The 19349-nt window shown below is 40.1% G+C and overlaps 2 protein-coding genes and 1 pseudogene across 3 annotated transcripts; all 3 read right to left on the bottom strand.

The window, feature by feature from the left end:
* Positions 1–2687: 2687 nt before the first annotated feature.
* LOC110963641 (cone cGMP-specific 3',5'-cyclic phosphodiesterase subunit alpha'-like) lies at positions 2688–5015 on the bottom strand (annotated as a pseudogene).
* A 262-nt stretch (positions 5016–5277) lies between these two features.
* On the bottom strand, positions 5278–11010 carry LOC110963649 (free fatty acid receptor 4). 2 transcript variants are annotated; one of them, XR_007946962.1, is made up of 4 exons: positions 10291–11010; positions 10077–10208; positions 6305–8698; positions 5278–5868 (listed from the first exon to the last, which is right to left on the bottom strand). XR_007946962.1 is itself a non-coding variant. In XM_022212095.2 (3 exons), exons 1-3 carry the CDS (start codon positions 10828–10830, stop codon positions 8345–8347), a joined length of 1026 nt encoding a protein of 341 aa, XP_022067787.2. In that variant the 5' UTR covers positions 10831–11010; the 3' UTR covers positions 5278–8344. The 2 variants fall into 2 exon arrangements, 1 of the variants encoding a protein (XP_022067787.2); XM_022212095.2 differs by having other exon boundaries at positions 5278–8698.
* A 1682-nt stretch (positions 11011–12692) lies between these two features.
* LOC110963658 (centrosomal protein of 55 kDa-like) lies at positions 12693–16812 on the bottom strand. Its single transcript, XM_051960101.1, has 7 exons — positions 16782–16812; positions 14621–14873; positions 14418–14430; positions 13958–14185; positions 13757–13831; positions 13375–13497; positions 12693–12956 (listed from the first exon to the last, which is right to left on the bottom strand). The coding sequence occupies exons 1-7, from the start codon at positions 16810–16812 to the stop codon at positions 12765–12767; spliced, it is 915 nt and encodes a 304-aa protein (XP_051816061.1). The 3' UTR covers positions 12693–12764.
* Between the last annotated feature and the right edge of the window lie 2537 nt (positions 16813–19349).

Raw genomic sequence — 19349 nt, 5'->3', positions numbered from 1 at the left:
TGGAGATTTGTTTTCAAACTCTCACAGTCTGCTCCTTTGCTCAGTGCTTTCCCAACTGAGGTCAGACAAAACGTCAAAGGTCAAAGAGCACAACTATGAATGCGTACTTTCAACAGCAAAGAATAGTGCAAAAATGCAACATACGTCATCCATCCATCCATTCTTTATACACCGCTTTATCCTCACTAGGGTCGCGGGGGGTGCTGGAGTCTATCCCAGCTGGCTCGGGCGAAGGCAGGGGACACCCAGGACAGGTCACCAGTCTGTCACAGGGCTACATACGTCATAAAAATAATGGGTGCAAGCATCTGATTAGTGAATATGTGCAGACTAAAAGCAGTGACCAGTGAAATCAGGTCTTCTTTAAGCTTGTTAGCAGTTAATTAAAAGGTCATTTGTTTAGTCAGTCCTGGTGTCCTAAACCCCTCTTTAGCTCATCCCAGTCAAGCCTACGCAGAGACATGCAAGTCAATGAGGCTGTCGCTATCAAGACAGCGTTTCTTCTTACTAATCCACGTGCTGCAGGTGATACCCCATCATTACATCGATACTACTGCTAAAATAAATCAAAGTCAATTTGTGTATCATTAGCTGCTCTTGTTCCAGTTTCCGGATTTGCAAACCAGCTAAAAAGCTCAAAGCAAGTATGATTTGAAAATATACTTTATTTACATATGATGCTATTGCACATTTAAATGCATCTGAAACTATGCTTACATGATACAGTCAAATGTCATTGCAATGGTTGCTTTCATTGAGATTAATAGTTTTTATGTGACAAGCAAACAAATTCTTAATTTTAACTTTAAGTTATAACATAATCACCTGCTTCAAAACCAGGTCTCTTTTCTATAATTGATGACTGTGTTCTTCACAGTGTTATCACTTGACACCTTGCTGTCCTTTAAATACCATATGTACCCTCGACATGCTGACGTATAAGCAGAGCTGCAGTATTATTACTTTATGTAAGCAGGGGACTTAAAATTAAAAGCCTTGGGCCTCGACCTGGCTTACAACCAAATCCAGTTCAGTCAAATCTTCTTATACCTCTTACCCCTGCTGACATATGCTTGAAAATTTCAAAGCACTACTTTCAGTTCTCTTTAAAAAAGTTGTTAATTTTGTTAAGGAAACTTTCCCTCGACAAAATTTTGAAAAGGAAAATATTAGCAATATTTGAAAAGTATTTATGTATCTATGCATCGTAAACCGCACCGTACTTACAGGCTAATATTTCTGTTAACATCATGCGAGAAATAATCTCCTTCCTGGTTGGGTTGTTAGAGACATGGCTGACCTTCTTTCTCATCTGGAATCCCATCCATAGTTTCTACAATTTTTTGGAACATTGTTCTCTTCCTACAAGATCAGGAAGCAGTTAGATTTTTCTTCAAAATCATTTAAAAATAGGCATTAAAATGGTTAACATTCCGTGTATATAGTGGCATTCCTTACTTGAAATACAGGGCAAGATTAGTGGCAATGATGCAAACTTCAAACCAGGGGCGGTTTTAGACTTTCAGCTCTAGGGGTGCTTAGCACCTGGTTGGGCGCGGGAGGGGGGGCACATCTGACCAATGTTAAGCGACGGCTCACCCAGCTCTTCTGTATTCATAACAGAGCTCAGTCATTCTCTTACATACTATTCGTTGGTTCAAGAAACAGTCAAAATAGTCCTTCTCAAAATGCTGACCGTTTGAAGTTTGATTTTCAAAATATGTCTGCTAGCAATTGAGTTAACACCACAAAATAAACATTTGAACACATGCAGGAACACCGCTCGTGTTCTGTGCTTTGCCCTCCAAACCTTACCTGAAGCTTTTGCTGGAGTTTTCTTGGGGAAAAAAATGCCCTAATATCCATTGTGACGGTCGGCCTACAAACAACACATTGATAAAACAATGATATGGCACCAGTTTGAAATTACAATAGCCTTTTTCACCTTCATGTTTGGCATGCCATCAGCATTGCCTGCTTCATTTTGTGATTTGCGAGGCTAAACGAGTAAAATTCGCTAGCTAGAAGGCAAGCTAGCTGGCTGGATTGTTTGTTTAGACAACTCAGGCTTATAAATGCAGATTTCATGGACAAACTTGTGAGTTCACTTCAGGGTATAAATACCAAGTAAATGTTGCAGTCACCTGCAGTTGCTGGCTCTGTTGGCTAGCCTGTCAATCTCTCTGCCCGATCATCACACACACACCGGGGTGGGAGCAGCATTCAGCGCAGCGGCAGAGCAGAGGGGAACTTGCGATCTCTTAATGGATCAAACCATTATCCAAAAGGGGGGGGGGGTCAAATTAGGGAGAACTTTGCCAGATTTTATATTTGGTTTGAAACGGTAAAATAAATAACACTGTTAATAATTATTTCAGCATTTATTATAAACATAAATAAATAACGCCCAATAATTCTAGGGGTGCTTAAAAAAATTAAGGGGTGCTCAAGCACCCCTGAAAATGGTCTAGCTCCGCCCCTGCTTCAAACAGATGCTGCACTATTTCAAACTGATGCTTCTGAAGGTTTTGGAAGATGTTCAGGTTCTGCAAATGAGAGTAGAAGAATCAGTTGAAAGCTGCCAAGATCTGAGTTCAAGTCTAAATATATATAACTAGAGACAGCACAGTATGAAAACCACAATCAGTTAAGGACCCACCTCATCCTCCATCAGTGTTTTGCTGTACTCAAGGTGATGCCGTTCTATCATTGAGGTGCTGTGAAGTTTTGCCAGTGGGGATGTGCTCCTGCAAGAAACAAACAGGAGTAATTTTTTTCACATCCCAAGTTTTATGTGTAATTCACTTTCTTCCCATTGATTTGTCATAGATGTTGCCTGAAAATACCCAAAAACAGCTTACTCTGTCTGGTAGAGATTCTTGGTTCCTCTGTGGTCAATATCGTGGCAAAATTCAGCAGCAACCATGGCGAAGGCCTGGAGGTCAGAGTAATACTTCTTCAGTTTACCTGTCCGTGGAAGGGCCGAGCAGACAAACCTTCATTAAACTCCACTAAGAGCAGAACAAGTAATAAGAAAGCACAAATATTACAGTGGTGAGTGAGACGCACTTGCAGCAGAGAGAACATGGTTTGTCCAACATTAAAACCGTGTCTCCAGTTGTGGTAGGTGTGTACATCCATCTCGTCAGGATCTGTAGGAAAAACATAAACAGCCATTTCATAAAGAATTTCAGTTATTTAAAACATGTGTTCATTCAATCCTTTCCCTGTGTAAAGACTGCTGAGTGTTTTAGAGGTAGTGTGCTGCCCTGGCAGGCAGGCAGGGGGGAGTGTGGTGACCGACAGGCAGGTTTTCTGACTGTACTGTACCTCTGCTGGGACTTTGAACTTCTCCACCACCCCCACCTCAAAGAAGCAGCGAATACCACACTTGATGAGTTCATGCTCTGACAAAGGAAAGTCACTGAAGCGGAATTCAAGCAGCTCCACCGTCTTGGCTTCAGGGATGGTGGTTCTCTGCACATTGGAAACAGTCTATTCAGTCAGGATGGCATATCAAACAGTCCGCAGTGATTTGACTTCTTATAAAAACACAGCTCTTCACTGACAAATCAGTGTTGCCTACCAGCAGTTTGTACATCTCCTTCTGGTCGCAGTCCTCTGATGCAGAACCAAACTTTTCTTGAGTGTTCTGTTGAGAAAAAAGAGTTAAAAGCAAGCTTAATGCATTGATCTGTTTTCAGTCTGGCTGGAATAATATCAGTAAAGTGGGGCAGCAGCTCACCAGAATGGAGTGTGGCCTTTGTCTGGTACATGAGCATTTCCTGGGAAATGTCTTTCCTCCACTCTGTTCTGTTCAATTTGTCATATGTGTTAGGACCAGCCGAGGAACTGAGTCAGAGCCTGTGACACAAAGAAAACAGACAGTCCATTTAAAATTTAAAAAAAATTGTGTGGCTCAGACATTGAGAGAGAGAAAGGCTCGATAGAGGTAGTTCTGCATACTTCTGTCATTTGTTCATCATTCTCATTAAACGGTTTGCCATCTTTTCTGTTGAAAAAAGTGGCAACACCAACAATTTCCTCCTTTTTGTTGACGATTGAAAGGGAGAGGACGTTCTTAATCATCCATCCGGTCTCATCCACCGTTTCTTTCTATCAAACAAATCAAATCCGATATGCAGATGACTTTAATTATTATTATTATTAGTAATGTTTGTGGTGGTCATTTGTCAGACAAGACTGTCTCACCTGAAATGCAAAGTGCTCATCTGCTGGAGCGTTCATCATGTTGCAGATCTGGAAAATGAAATAAATGACATTTGGAGATAAGCACATCAGTTGTTATTCAGCAGGAGGTTCCTACACAGTGCTTGCATGAAATAAAGGAACAAAAGTGGAACTTACAAATCCATTCTCAGCCACATATGTTGGGAGTCCCCTAACCAGAGCCCAGTGGTCTGCAGGAGGGCCGCTGTGAGATTAGACAGACGTGAATAACTCAAATTACAATACAATGTAAAAATATGCAAATAAGTCTGTATAATCTGGACAAGTGCTAGAGTGAATTGTGACACTTACGGAATAACTTTAATCTCCTCTTTGTCCTCCAGCAAGTAGTCAATAATTTTGTAGAAGTTGATTTCCTGAAAGTTCATAAGAGTGTTTAAAATAAATGCGAGAAATTAGTGGATGAGGAATAAATTACAGCCAGAAACCCATTGTTGAACTTACTCTGCCATCGGGTGTCTTTGGGCCCTTATAAGGCTCCTGTTCTCCGAGTTTGATTGGCCACTCATCGAAGAATTCCTGGTGGGAAAAAAAGACAAACTTAAGTTAGCATGTACTTGTTAATAAAAGCACTCAAGAGCTGATGCAGATGTAACTGCAGGACAAAGCGACTAAAACAAAAATGAAGGCTCTTGTTTACGCACCTTCTCTTTGGTCATGTCCAGAAGTCCGACACAGTATCTTTCGCATTTGATATAAGTCCTCACTGTGTACAAGGCTTTGTGAAACTGCCTCTCGATATCTGTCAACTCTTCAAAAACCTTGCTGGTAGACAGCAAGGAAATACTTATTATCATAGGAGCTTTTGATTCTTATGTCCCTCCATTTATTGTTTTAGTGCAGATGGTAAATTAATATATATATTAAAAAAAACTAACAAAATAAAGAAAATGATCAAATGTGCTTTCTTTTTCTTGGAAGACCAGACCAGACAAGTAGATTTATTGGTGTATATTTGTACCTGGCTTCTCCTGGGCTCTATATCCCACATGTTAGCAGTGTGCGCTTGCAGAGCAACCACAGAAGCAAAGTTCACATATTTATTGAAGAGCTGTAACAAAAGAGCAAAGAATCATATTGCTTCAGGAATCACATTCGCACGTTCACTTTCAATATTCCTGACAGTGTCTCGGATGAATCTTCGCTGCTGATTGACCTCAAGCGTCACTGTCACAAAGAGGCTATGAAAAATTGTCTGAACATCTCACCCCTCTCAGTGGATTATAAGTTGAGCAGTCATAATGTCGACCAAGAACACCAACTCAAATCTCTACATATACAGGTCAGAGACAGGAAGCGAGTCGTCAAGATTAGGATGTGACCCTCATAGCGGATTTGTTTTCCAATTTCAGTGACACAGAGTTCAGTAGTTTCTCCACTCAGCCAAATACAGTCTGTGTTTGACTATGTCTCTGTGAGTCATTCTGACAAACACAGTATTAACAGCGTTCTTAAAAATGAACACTGTGTCCACTCCCCTCCTGATCAGCCTTGGAGAATTCTTGAGCACCTTGTTTGTTGAGCGCCATAATGACAGCGATGGGCTCTTTTCCACTCATTAGAGGAGCAGTGAGCATGCATTTGGTTGTGTATTTGGTCTGTTTGTCCACAAAGTCACTGAAATGACATCAGAAACACAAGTAGATTGTTTAACTCAACATCGAGTCACAACAGGAAACAGAGTTTAAAAAACAGGTCATGCTTTCGGTAGAATGGTCTAATTGCACTATTATAATACTGTTTAAGCTACAAGTCAACAGGACAGTTTATAGCTATTTATAAAGAACACAAAAGTCTCAGTTCTTCAGACAAAACTGCAATTTCATGAGGGACTCTGGCTTGAGCAGCAGATATAAAGTTATGATGCTGTTGCAATCTGACAGCATCAAAAGTCAGAATTGCAGCACCCTGTCTCTGCAGAAATAAGTGTCATTGGGTTTTAGCAACACAAATTACAAGATGCCATACCAGTAACACAGCCTGGTTTACCCTTTTTCTTGCTCGAGTTATTTATTTCTTCATTCAAATTTTAGCTAATCTCTTCTTTGCTCACCTTCTTCACATCAGCAATATTCTGGGGCTTCTTGGAATGTGCAGTCCATCCGACAATTCCCATGTGGGAAAACAATCTCTACATTGGGGTTCATCAGATTTTTCTCAAATGGAGAGTTGTGTATCACATCGAAGAGGATTGTGGACAGCTCGGGTGATCCATTACGAGCCCCGTAGCCAAAGTAGCTGCAACGATCAGCCTGGATGAGCAGAGCAATCCTTTGGAGAACTTTATGTATGGCTTTCTCCCTCGGGTTGTTGCCCTGCATTTCCTTAATGAGCTCGAATATGAACTCAGTCTCCTGGATGGTGGTGACATCCTTGTAAGAAGCCGGGTCTTTGATCTGGACCTGGTTGTTGAAGGCAGCAGTGACCACCTCTGCCTTGACTTTCTTTTCGTAGTACTCCTTGGCAAACTGGGGGTTGTTGTCAAGGAACTTCTCCACAGTGTCTCCCATGTTGTTGGAGTCTGGATGAAGGATACTTTCTGCTGCTGTACAGAAATGCTCCCCTCAGACTGGTACAGACGGATGGAGGAAGAGCAGAGCAGTAAAGTTGGACTCCAAGATGTGGCAATGCAGATCTTACTGGGGCATTTCCTAAACTCCACAGTGGACAGAATACCAAAGCAGCAGCTCCAACTCTCTCCCAAGGTAACAGAAGGTAGTGAGTAGCTTACTGAGTAAGGGGATCCCAGGGGGTACTAATGACTGTGAGGCAAGATTCATAAAGCCCCTGAGCTTTCTTAACTTGCAAATCCATCTACTTGTCATTTCAGTGGAGCAAATCCAATCAGAGGTAAAGATGGATGAGTTATGGCACCTAGTATGACCTGCACTGGAAGAGCATAGGGATCAACAAGTTCAGATTGTAATAATTCCTGGGTTTCTATGAATCTGTTTGATGATGTGTGATCACAATCTCATCTGTTATGTAAATGCACAACAGAAATCACAATGGTGTTGGTTTATTTTGAAGATTAGTGCACATTGTGGAAAGTTATGCTGTATGATTTCAGGAGAGGAAGGATAATAGCATAACAATAACTCCAGCCAAAGGTCAGAGGAGCCATTGCTCGCTGTGTTTAAATGTCTTAAGTTGTCTGAGAAGCTTTGCATGAGAGCAAGTGATTTGAGGCAAGAATCCACAATCAATTTACAGCCTACAGCACAACAGAGCTCTTGAAGAAAGTCATCTTTGGCTTTACTTATGTTTCTGTTGCACATGATGCTGCCACAATGTGACAACTAGCAAGCAGTCACAGAATAATATAGTGATACAGAGACAGCTGGCACAGTGAAATATCTACAAACCAGCTGCTCCAACAAGTAATGACACCCAGCAGTACTGTGGTCTAATTTCCAAATTCATCCAAAGATGCTCGTGTGTTTATTCCATGGGTCTAACTCTCCTGGGCTGTCGTGGACTTCTGTTATATGGCAGCTACATCTAACCACTAACAGGATTAAGTGGGATTGTTTACTACTGCTTGGAGTTTGATTACAGTTGTTGGCAGTCAAACATGATCTCCTCAGAATGATCTGGCGACGAGATACAAAATCCCGCAAAGTCTTTCTTCTCCCAGATAACTTGAAAATGACATGCCTAAAAAATTCAGTTTTAAACATAGGACTCCAATATTTTCCACAACCATATTTAACTTTGACTTTTCTCTCAGTTTCTTGACACATTTATTGCACTTGCTATAGAATAAATTATAAATAACTAAACAAGAATTCAGCTAATACACTGCATGTATTTGACTTTTCAAAGTAAGACAGATTTTTGTAGACTGGAAACTAATGATAGAAAATAAAAACGATCTATTTTTAAAAATAAATTGACAGTGTTCAATGTTCTCTCTTTCAGAGGTGCTACAATCTTAAAATTATCACTCAAAATGTCTAGAAATGTTGTTTTGACAGTAACACACCAAGCAAATAAATGAAGTATAAGAAGTATACAGTATGCTGTCTATCAGATGTAACAAAGACGTATGGACAAGGCGTTGTATGCTTTTTGTGAGCATAAATCTTCAATTTTAGGGTCCTTTTCTCAGTGGCGCTACCATGGAACTGCAGCAGAACTTACGCCAGCTGCTCTTGAACTGGCAGACCGAGTAGAGGATGGGGTTGAGGGCTGAATTGGCCAGTGTGAATGTTACCACCCAGAAGAACATGGTGGACGAGACATGTATTTGACCCAGGTAGTTTCTGGCTAGTATGAGGAAGGTGATGATGAAAATAGGACTCCACATGATTAAGAAAGAGAGCACCAGGACCAGGATAGTACGGAAGAGCTTCATATCTTGGCGGGAGATGCGGTAGTCAGGAACATCTCCAACTGTGGGCTGACTGTCTCTGGGTCGAAACCTTTCCCGACAACTTTTAGCAATCTGGAGGAAAAATAAAATGGGATTACATAATGCTGGCACATTCTCATATTATATAATGTGCAGCTGGGAGATATGATGAAACCACCTACCTAGCCTGATTGATTTACATGTGTGTCATGATATCCATTATCTTTGTGCATATTGTGTTTTAAACACCCCTGCAGTGTTCTTAGAGCTAAAATCAATTTGTGGCCTTTCAGGATCCTTTTCACACACACACACACACACACACACACACACACACACACACACACACACACACACACACACACACACACACACACACACACACACACATGTTTGTACTTCTATCTTAGTGAGGACATCCATAGGCGTAATGCATTTCCTAGAGCCTTACCCTAACCTTAACCATCACAACTGATTGCCTAAACTTAATCCTTACCCTAACCCTAACCAAACCTCAATTCATACCTGTTCTCTAAAAACAAGTCTTCACCCTCAAACATGGCTGTTTCAAAGTGAGGACCGGCCAAAATGTCCTCACTTTGTAAAAATGTCCTCACTTTGATAGTTAAATGCAGAAAATGGTACTCACCATGTAGCAAGTACAAGAACACACACACACACACACACACACACACACACACACACACACACACACACACACACACACACACACACACACAGGAGACATTTTCAGCTTAAGTAATTGGGAAAACACACATATCTCTGTTTCTACAGTGACAGACGAATGGCTAATATTCACACGGCACAAAGACTAATGTCAATATTTCAGTAAGTGAAAAGACATAAGCAGGCATGAATTTCTGAATGAACAATGTGCACAGGTTTCTTTGCAGAATTTTACAATTCAAGGCAATTATTAGAATGATAGCAGCGAAGAATAATGAATTGTGCACAAAATCAGAGAGGCTAGAATGTTTGGTAAACCAATATCTCTGTCATCACTTTACGTCTGATGATGATAATGTATACATTATCATCATTAGAATATTCTTCTAATCGTCAGCAGACCTGACAATAGACCTAATAAATACAAGTAAATAGAAACTAGAGCACCAAAGGTGTTTTAATCTGATCTGCAACTGCTTGAGTAACAGTCTGTAAAGCTACAATGATATTTCAGGAATTTTTTAAAATGCTATTTTGATTTTAAAAATACAAGTATATAATTACGGATCATTTTAATGTCTTAAACAGGAACTAATCGATCAGGAAGAGGCAGTAAAGTACTGACAATTGGACTTGTGCTTTGTTGGTTTTAAACTTTTCATGGATTGTGTAATAGTAAGAAAAATGCAGAAGAGAGTATGGCTGGAATTCCCTGATCTGTAATAATGATTGAAGCAGTGCATTTCTTTATTTTCTGCCATCTTTACCAGTCAAATACACCAACCTGTAGTATTTTGCTGTAACTGGTCCCAATTATGAGCCCTGGGAGAAGAAAGCACAGGGCAGTGAAGGATACATCCCATACAATCTCTCCAGTTTCATCAGGCCACTTGAGAGTACAGATGTGTCCACGTTTCTGTGGAGAAATCACAAAAATATACAGAAAGACATGCATTGACAGCTGAGACCTTCCCTTTTATCTGTCATTTCATCCATACCCGATTGGGGAAATCCACTTCCATCACTTTGAAGAACACGCTGAGGGGTACAGAGTTGAGTGCAGAAAAGGCCCAGATGAAGATGAGAGTGGCAGTCACCATCCTGGGGCTGAGAGTGTGCATGGTCTGTAGGCGAAGAATGGCCTGGACCCTCTCCACGCTGATGGAGGCCAGTGTAGTTACGGTGGCACAGCCGCCCATACAGATGACATACAGCACTGTCTTACAGGCTTTGTCGCCCAGCGTCCACGACACAGTCCAACGCACCGACACAATCAGTGGGATCATGCTGACAAACAACAGATCAGCCACAAACAAGTTGAGGGTCAGGATGGTCTTGTTAGCCAGTGGTCTACGCTCACACGTTACCAGGACAGCAGCTCCTGCATTCGCTACCACAGACACCAGGAAGACAGTGGTGATAGTCAAAGTCTCAATAACAGTCGTAGCAACATGATCTGAGTATTCCAGCTCAGAGAAGAAAGAAAAATAAGTGAAGTTTCTTATGTAAAGAGAGTGAGCATGAGGGTCAGTATCCATATACGGCTGCTAATTTTATCCAGTCCTGCAGACTGCTGGATAAATGAATGGGGAACTGATGGTGATAAGACATGATGCAAGAGCAAAGGAGGAGGAGAGCTGGAGGGTGGTTACTAGCCTGTTTGATGCTGTTTGCTCTGTGTGATACCGGAACCACAGTCAAACATTAGAGGATGTCTTTGTGCTTGTGTCTTCGCTGTATAGTGAGACATCATTTTATTGTCAGTCTCTGCTGCTGTGTTGGGTTTCTCCAGCAAATCTATTTTCAAAGGCCATTTTTGTATGTCTCCAACAATGAAACACAGCTAGATTTGCATTCTGTGGCTCATCTCTTTCAGAATGTTTGTGCATATCACAATATATTTTCGATACCAACTTCCTTGTGGGTTAATTCAAGGTCTAATCTTCAATCACCGCAGCTACTGAACAACATTACAGCCAAAATATCTGTTCAGATCTGATTAGTTTGACACTACCTTTATTTACTCTGTTAATAAGACTACCAGGTAGCCTATGCTTTCTGACTTGACTGAACGTAGGTTTGTTCACACTTTGCAGAGACAGATTTCGCCGGTATTACTGAAGGAAAGATTTACTTTGAAACATAGCTTTCTCTCACACTATGCTTTGTCATATCTGGTGTCAACAATCAATCAGTCCACAGGAAATAAACCCTTTTTGCACTTTTCAGTCTGCTTCTCAGACAGGCTAAGCTCATATATGAAGAAGAAATACCTGCATCGAAGGTTCCTGGAAGATACAGCAAGTTAAGCATAGTCTAAATCATATTAGCATCTTTTTCTAAGCCCAGGTAAACCCTCGATGTCACGTTCCTGTCAGAGTCAACAGCCGGGACACAAACCTCTGAGTTGCCATATTGCGACCTAACAATACTAATCCATGCCTTTAAATAGCACAGGAAAGGGATTATCTTACACAAGCAGTTTTGAGCTATTTATTTCATTTGAGCAATGTCAGAGTTTGATGTGAGCAAGGACCCAAAAACTGAGTTGGCTATTACAAAAACATTGTTTTATTTCTTTAAGAAAATATTTAAAAACTATAAGTCTAAACCTGCTGCATGGTACTTAGATACAGCAGTGCTTTCAGCTAAATGCTAATATCAATATCACAGTAACGGTGCAAACATGCTGATGTTCAGGTTGTTAATTTGCAGAACATTTACAAATTAAATCTAAAAGTTTCAAAAGTATATAGCAGATAGCAAATTTGACGAGCGACTTTTAATATCTGCAGCAAAATCTAAACATTTCATCCACTAAAAGTTGTATTTTTTATTAAAAACAAAAGAATCATCGCTTCATTTTTGGTGTTAAGGAATGCTTGAGAAATTGTCAAAGAATCACCAAAACCAAAGGGATTAATGCTGTGCGAAACATGAGTGTCTGAACCAGATTACAGTGCAATCCATGCTGTAGTTGTTGAGATGTTTCAGTCTGCACCAAAACTATGTGGTGACATTCCTTCTCACCCATAACAGATGGTGCACTAGTCCTGTCCAGATATAATATACTGCTAGTTAAGGGAAACACTCTGCAAATGCTACAGAACAGAGAGATGATATGACCTTTTACACGGTGCATTTATTGCTCATTACTCCTTTCAAAAGGGCGAGCTGCAACAAGATACAGCCACCGGCTGTGAGCACAGCTGCAGCTGCTCTGCCAGACTGTGCCAGCTGTAGCTGTGGATATGGTTACTGTTCCAGCTCCAGCTGCATTTGTGGTTGAATCTATGCTGTATGGACGTGTTTAACCAAAGCTTTGTAGATGCGTTTAAAACACGAACAAAAGGGGTACAACTTAACTCAACACTGTAGTTTATTTAGATAACTTGCACCTGTAGTTACATATAATTGGTAAAAAACAATCCAAATTACAGGAGGTACAGAACTAAAGAGATGTTCTGCTGGCTCAGTCTAGGCAGATTTCTAGGTGGCTTATCAGTTCTTGGTAGTGGCTGGCTGGATACTCGGCATGGCAGCTGGGACACTCCAGGAAGCTTTCATTCAGCGAGCTGCTGACTGGAGAGGACGCCAGAAAGTCTCTGGAGAGCTGGGAGGGGGGCTGCATCACTTGGCATGAGTTGTGATCCTGCTGGTCTCTCTAATGTAAGCAGCATCAGTTACAGTTATTAAGTCTCTGCACTTATTAATATTCTTTTTAGAAGCAATGCAGGTCTAATGTTAAAGGGCTGGCTCATTGTAACAAAATCACAATTAGAACTAGCACGTGACAGTTCCCTTTAAATATAACAGGTCTACTTTGGATCAATATTGTTTCCATCAGGGAGCAGATCTGACTGACTGAAAAGAACTCAGCAAACAGACAAAGTTAACAAACACCTGATGCACAGAGGTAAGCAAAGAGCCGTAAGTGCAAAACACTCATTCAAAAGGTGACTTCAAACACGACTCTAAATGAATTGTATCGTTGTTCCATGTGAGCTGGATATGTCTCTCTTTATGCAGCTTTAAGTTCCATTACAAATGCCATCTCCTAATCTTTCTCTATTCATGCCAACCTGTGACTGTTTTTTCACACAGCCTTTTGTTTTCTTCACCGTCTTCAGAAGTCTGATCATTTGCTTCTTTAAATATGAACAATTCTGCCTCTCATCCTCAAGGTCTTGTGAAGAAATCTTGATCTAAAATTAAAAAAGGTACCACTGCAATGAAACTTAAAACACTGTATAGGTATGGGGGGCATATTTTACTAGGAAGGCACAGAGGTAAGTGACTGCAGCATGCCTGATCGAATAGATAAATCAGGTTTGGAATCTCATAGAGCTGTTGATCCTCCGTATAGTGCAATTAATCTGGGCTATTATTATGAGTGGATGGATCAGTAACATTGCTAAATTTCTAGTTAATACTAAAGATTTATTGAGCATGTGCCTGCTATACCTGCCGCTTCAGCTCTGCAATGTTTTCCTGGTCTGCATGGTAACGATTTAACATACAGCTCTGAAAGAGATTTGCCTGCGAAGAAAGTTTTTTTGTCCTTTTTATGTCCGTTTTCTTCTATTGTCATATAATAATACTAAGATTTATATTTTCCTTACTTACTGAGTAACACTAGTATAAAAGGGTTGAATCGTAATGTACCTGTAGCTCAAAGTTAGCCGACCTTCGCCTTTCCTCATTCAGCTTGCCCTGGAAATCCTTGGTCTTGTCCTTCAGCTGTTGCTCTTCATCCTCAGAGCAATAGTCATCTTGTTGTGCTTTTTCTCTGCTCATTCTTTCGGTTTGCAGCTGTTGCTTGAGGACCTCCACCTCCTTCTCCTTTTCCTCACACCTACACATCAATTTGAATGTCATGTAGCTGAACAGCATCTAAACTTCTCCAACTTTAAATAGGACCATACGATCGATATTTTATAGCAGAAGACAGACCAGTTTTGGGCGATTATCAGATTGTCGTTGGCCATATCAAGCTCTTCCCTGAGCACCTCCTGCTCGCTTTCGGCTTTCTGCAAGAGTTTTTCATAGTGCTCCTGCATCTGGTTTGTTCTCTCTTTCTCTGTAAACACCAAAGTTCATCAAAAGGCAAAGAAAATTTGGACACGACAAAGATGTAACTTCGTACACATAAAGATGTTAAGCACAGTGTGCTTCACCCAGCCTTAAAGCATATGATTTTGAAAACGCAGCACATGGCCATATACTCTGTCATAGTGGGCTACTATGGGACAATCTTGATATCTTAGAGACCTTGTTGTGACAGTCTTTTGCCCCTTGTTGCCCCAGTAGTGAGTGTCCGCTGCCCACTATCCCTGTGGCTCACCATCTGAATGCTCCTCATTGTGCTGCTGTGAGAGGGCCTGATTGGCTTCGTTCAGTTGCATCTCCAGCCACACCACTCTGGCCAGAATCGCCCTCAAACAGGCCTCTCTCTGCTGGTCATATTCCAGCCACTTCTTGTTCTTTTCCAAGGCCTCGGGGGATTGAATGCAAGAATGAGAAGCACATAACCGAAAAAGAGAGAGAGTTGTGCCAGGGAGATGGCTGCAACTCACAAACACTCAACCGGACATGTATACTGTACACAAGCACACTTTTATTTAATGTAGAAATTAATACATACATATAAAAGAAAAGCTGCTGAAAAAAACAGAAGGGTGGATTAGGTATTAACGGAAAAACAGATGAGGTCATTTCCAGCTGTATGAACAACAAAACACTTACATCTCTGAGTTCATTCTGGAGTTCCGTCACAGTTTGAGCGCTGGCGAAAGTCTGTTCATTTAGTGTGGAGGCCTATTAGGAAACACAAAAACACAGCACAGAATTTAACATGAAAATGAACCCTCAACTGCTATGACAAAAACAGACAGTTGGGGGCAGAATAATCTGTAAAAGATCCATAATTTTACAATATTCCTCTGGCATCCTGTTGGTTTATGTAGCTGTAGGAGAAATCTGTGATTCAAAACGTTCTGCTGCCATCTAGTGGTCTAAGATGGTTATGACTCGAGAGGGGCTGGGTGAATAAAGCTACCAGCAACACAGCAAACCTTTTCACAGGAGACATTTTGACACGTCACAGTAATGACAGCATGACTTTACATAACGAAACAGCGACGGCTAGATGCTTTATTATAGTGTGACACTTTCTGTTTTAAGTCAAACCGCCTGACGTAAAATTGCCTCATGTGCAGAATGTTGTTACTCTGCACATTAGGATAAGCAAAACATTAATATTAATTGTTTAGCAGATATCACTGTAATAATATCAGTGTAAAGAACAGCCTTTTCAGAAAAAAGCATCATTTAATATGATTTCTACAGCTGCTCATAAAGATATAGACAATCATTTGTTGAAATCACTGACATTAAAATCAAACTCTGCTTCACCTGCTTCTCTATAACTTTGTTCTCAAATACTAACACCCAGCCGATGCGCTCACAAGCTTGTCCTTAATGTCTGTAATCTTTCTTGGGTAGCTGAACATGTGTCTCTTTGTCTTCTTTTTTGTCTGACTGATCATGCACAGTATTTCACTTCCTTTAAAGTTACAATCTTCTTTGGCAACCTTTGGTTTTCATCACATACACAGTAACATCTTGTTGCAGTTTATTCATCTGTTACAAGAAGCTTAAATATAATATTTTGGCATTAGGATGTTTCTTGTGGCTTACCTTCTGGTCATTGTAGTCTATAAATAACAAGCTAAAACTGTTAAAATGAACTAATAAAAGATTTTAAAATTGCACAATTTAAAAATGAGCATAAACATTGCTAGAAAAATACTACATAAAGCTATTTAAGAGCCATAGGAAACCGACAATCAAATTATGGTATAACCAAATCATATTTAATGCTGCTATAATGTGTGGCATTGGTGCACTGTGTATATCTACTTGCACATTATCCTGCAACACATGCCAACAACTCACTGAATAAAAGTTTATAAATAGTTTAAAATATCAGCTGTGGTTTTGCTCAGGTAGGCTGGTTATGAACTAAATTATTCCAATTCAGCCTACAAACTTTTTTACACTTTGGTTTTACCTGATGGTGTTTGCCCCACTATCCACTTGCTGGTTTACCAGGGGGGGCCACTAAGAGTGCGGCTTCACAGGCATGTGGCAGGTGTTGTGGTAACAGTTAGCCAGCGTTTTACATTAAATAAAACACTATTAATTAGTATAACTCACCAGTTTGTTGGTGCCAACAAGTCAAGGCAGCAACAGTTAATTTTTCAGTCAACTAATTGAGGCCAGCATTAACAAAAAAACAAGAATGCATCCTTATGAGTTCAATCACACAGTGTCCCTTCATATCAGCAAATGAAGGCCTCAAGGCTTGTTCTTTATTTTATTTACTATTAATATCATCACTATTTTTGCAAAATTCCTTTAGTACAGTAAGGTTTCCTTTGCAACGATTGTAAAATTATTGATGCAGTCATTTTCTCCTCATACTCACTCCGTTTGTTGGGTTCCATTCTCTTTGACATGGCTGCCCTGATGGCAAAGCAGCTTTCTTCTCATTAGTTCCTGGTTGACAACTTTTGTGCTTTTCGATTTGAAGACTGAGGAATCTCTGTAAGTAGACAGTAGGAAAAAAGTAGTTGAAATGATAGTCAGCTACTTGTAAAATACAACCCTGTATCAAACAATCCTTGTTCACTGCTCTTTCTGGCAACATCTCTGAGCTAGTAGATTTTACAGTACAGTATGACTAACTCTGGCTAAGTGACTTGTGTTACATTAATAACAAAATCATAGGGCAGCACGTCAGTGTGGGTGACTACGGTACCTCCAGTAGCTTATTATGTTGTGAATGTTGTTGTGACTGCTCAGCCAGGGTCTTCTTTAGGCAGGCATCCTGCTTCTTTAGACTGCTGACAATCATAACTAGCTCTGAGTTGAGCTTTTTCTGAAGGGAGCATTTATATTTAGAGGCTGCCATCTCTGTCACCTGTTCATGAATATTACAAGAGACTGTCAGAAAAAATGGCTTCTTGAATATATGTCAGAATATATAATGTTAAACATAAACATGCTGAATGAACTATTGACATCTGCAAACACAGCAACAAGAAAAACTTTACTGCACAAAACACTGCTACATCCAAACTTAACAGTTGGCTTTACAATATAATGCAGCTCAGTTCAATAAGTGTAAATGAATACTATCTTTGCTGTGTTTAGCTGCTGTTAAGCTCTTGACAGAGGTGTTGACTCACAACTCAGTAAAAACACTTTTTGAGGTCAGGCGTTGGTGGTTGTACTTGACTGCATTGCACTGAAAGCTAGCTCAGACATTACTAACACCATGACACCATCATTATGTAACTATAGCCGTAACAGGCCAACATATACCCCTTGCCCAGACTATACCTTTGGGTAAAGTGGGTTGGCCTGTTTTATACTCCAGATATAATCGAGCCCAGCCCCATTTATACCCCAGGATATTATTCAGGCTAGACAACTTCATGCATGTTGAGGCCAGATAATACCTGTCAAACTTCATACGCTGATGAAATTAATTTATCCACTACAATACACTATTTTAATCACTTAAATGCCCTTGCAAACTAATCAAATGCAGGCAAAGGATTCATGAAGCAAACATAATGCACAGCTGGCTTTGTACCAACATGCTATCCCTGAATTGATCAAAAGGGAAAAAAATGCTATTGCAATTCAGTTAACCAATGCTTACTTTTTTGTGAGTCAGTCAGTCAACAAACTGCTGCAGTTTTCTTGGCATCATAACTGACAATGGTCTCACATTTAGTATTTAAAGTCAGTAACTTTCAAGTACAAATTCAAAACTGTCAGGATTCAAGCTTCAAAAAGGACAATATTTTCTGTGCTCTAACAGTCCAATCTGACAGAATTCTGACAATCTGTAAGAGAAAAAAAAAGCCTTTTGGGAGTACAATGTTGAGTTAGCTTAGTAATTTGTGCACAAATATTCAGTAATCTTCTTTGTAGATTATAGCACCATATTGCCAATAGCCTTGATGTGATTAACTAATAATGTTGTTCAAATTGAAGGTGGTGCCTCGTACTGATGGATAACAAATATTGTATTTTTTTTACTGCTGATGTTATATATTGCACAACTTTTACTGGAGAACCAACACAGCCTATGTTTAGGCCTCTGCCAGATGAGTGTGTAATGTATTTTAAGTATTTCCAATGAGAACTGAGCCGCCTCCATTTGCAAGTGAAGGTTGTGTAACCTGACTGAAAACTCCCAAACAGACTTAGAAGTGACACTGGCTTAGCAAATTACGAGTACTCTACCCTTTACATTACTTATTTTAACGCTTTTTTTTGGTAAATCGTCAACTTTAGCAAACCAACGTTAACTGATGTAGCCTCACTTTTAAAAGGAGGATTTGAACTGGACATTGGATAATTTATATTCTAAACCAATTATGAACACTGTTTTCACCAAAAACAATATTTACTTGTCATTTTCGTTTTTTGTTTACCAATAACAAGGCTAATTAAGCTAGCTAACCAATGTTAGCTTAAATAAAACGCAGCTAGCGTTTGCTACCGCAAAGCTAGTCCTAACGTAGCTACGGACCGTTTACCTTAAAACCTTAAAACAATCCCTCATTTTTTGATGAAGTCTTTGTTGTACAAGATAAATTGAACGACGTCGTATTTTGTTACCTCAGAAGGATGGTAGCTGCCAAATGATATCGTTAGATTACTGTGCTGCCTACATGCAACTATCAATTAGCTTAAAACATAAAATACGTTAAACATCGCCGGCGGTGGAGTTCAGCGCGAAAACGTTAGTCTGAGAATAATAGTGCGAACCGTCGGGAAACGTTTTGGTGACTAATATTTGTTAATTTAATACTGTCGAGGTATGATACCTTAATTAATACAGCAGAGACACATGCAAACAACTTATTAAAGTGTCTGTTTATTGTAGGTGGTTTTATTTACATGGACACTGGAGAAGAGCTTGTATGTCGTGAATGCCAGGAGATGACTGGCAAAAGTTGGCGAGAAATGTGAAGCA

Source organism: Acanthochromis polyacanthus, chromosome 15 (assembly GCF_021347895.1).
Source record: "Acanthochromis polyacanthus isolate Apoly-LR-REF ecotype Palm Island chromosome 15, KAUST_Apoly_ChrSc, whole genome shotgun sequence".
In the NCBI taxonomy this organism is placed as follows: domain Eukaryota; kingdom Metazoa; phylum Chordata; class Actinopteri; family Pomacentridae; genus Acanthochromis; species Acanthochromis polyacanthus.
This window is presented reverse-complemented; position numbering and strand designations above follow the sequence as displayed.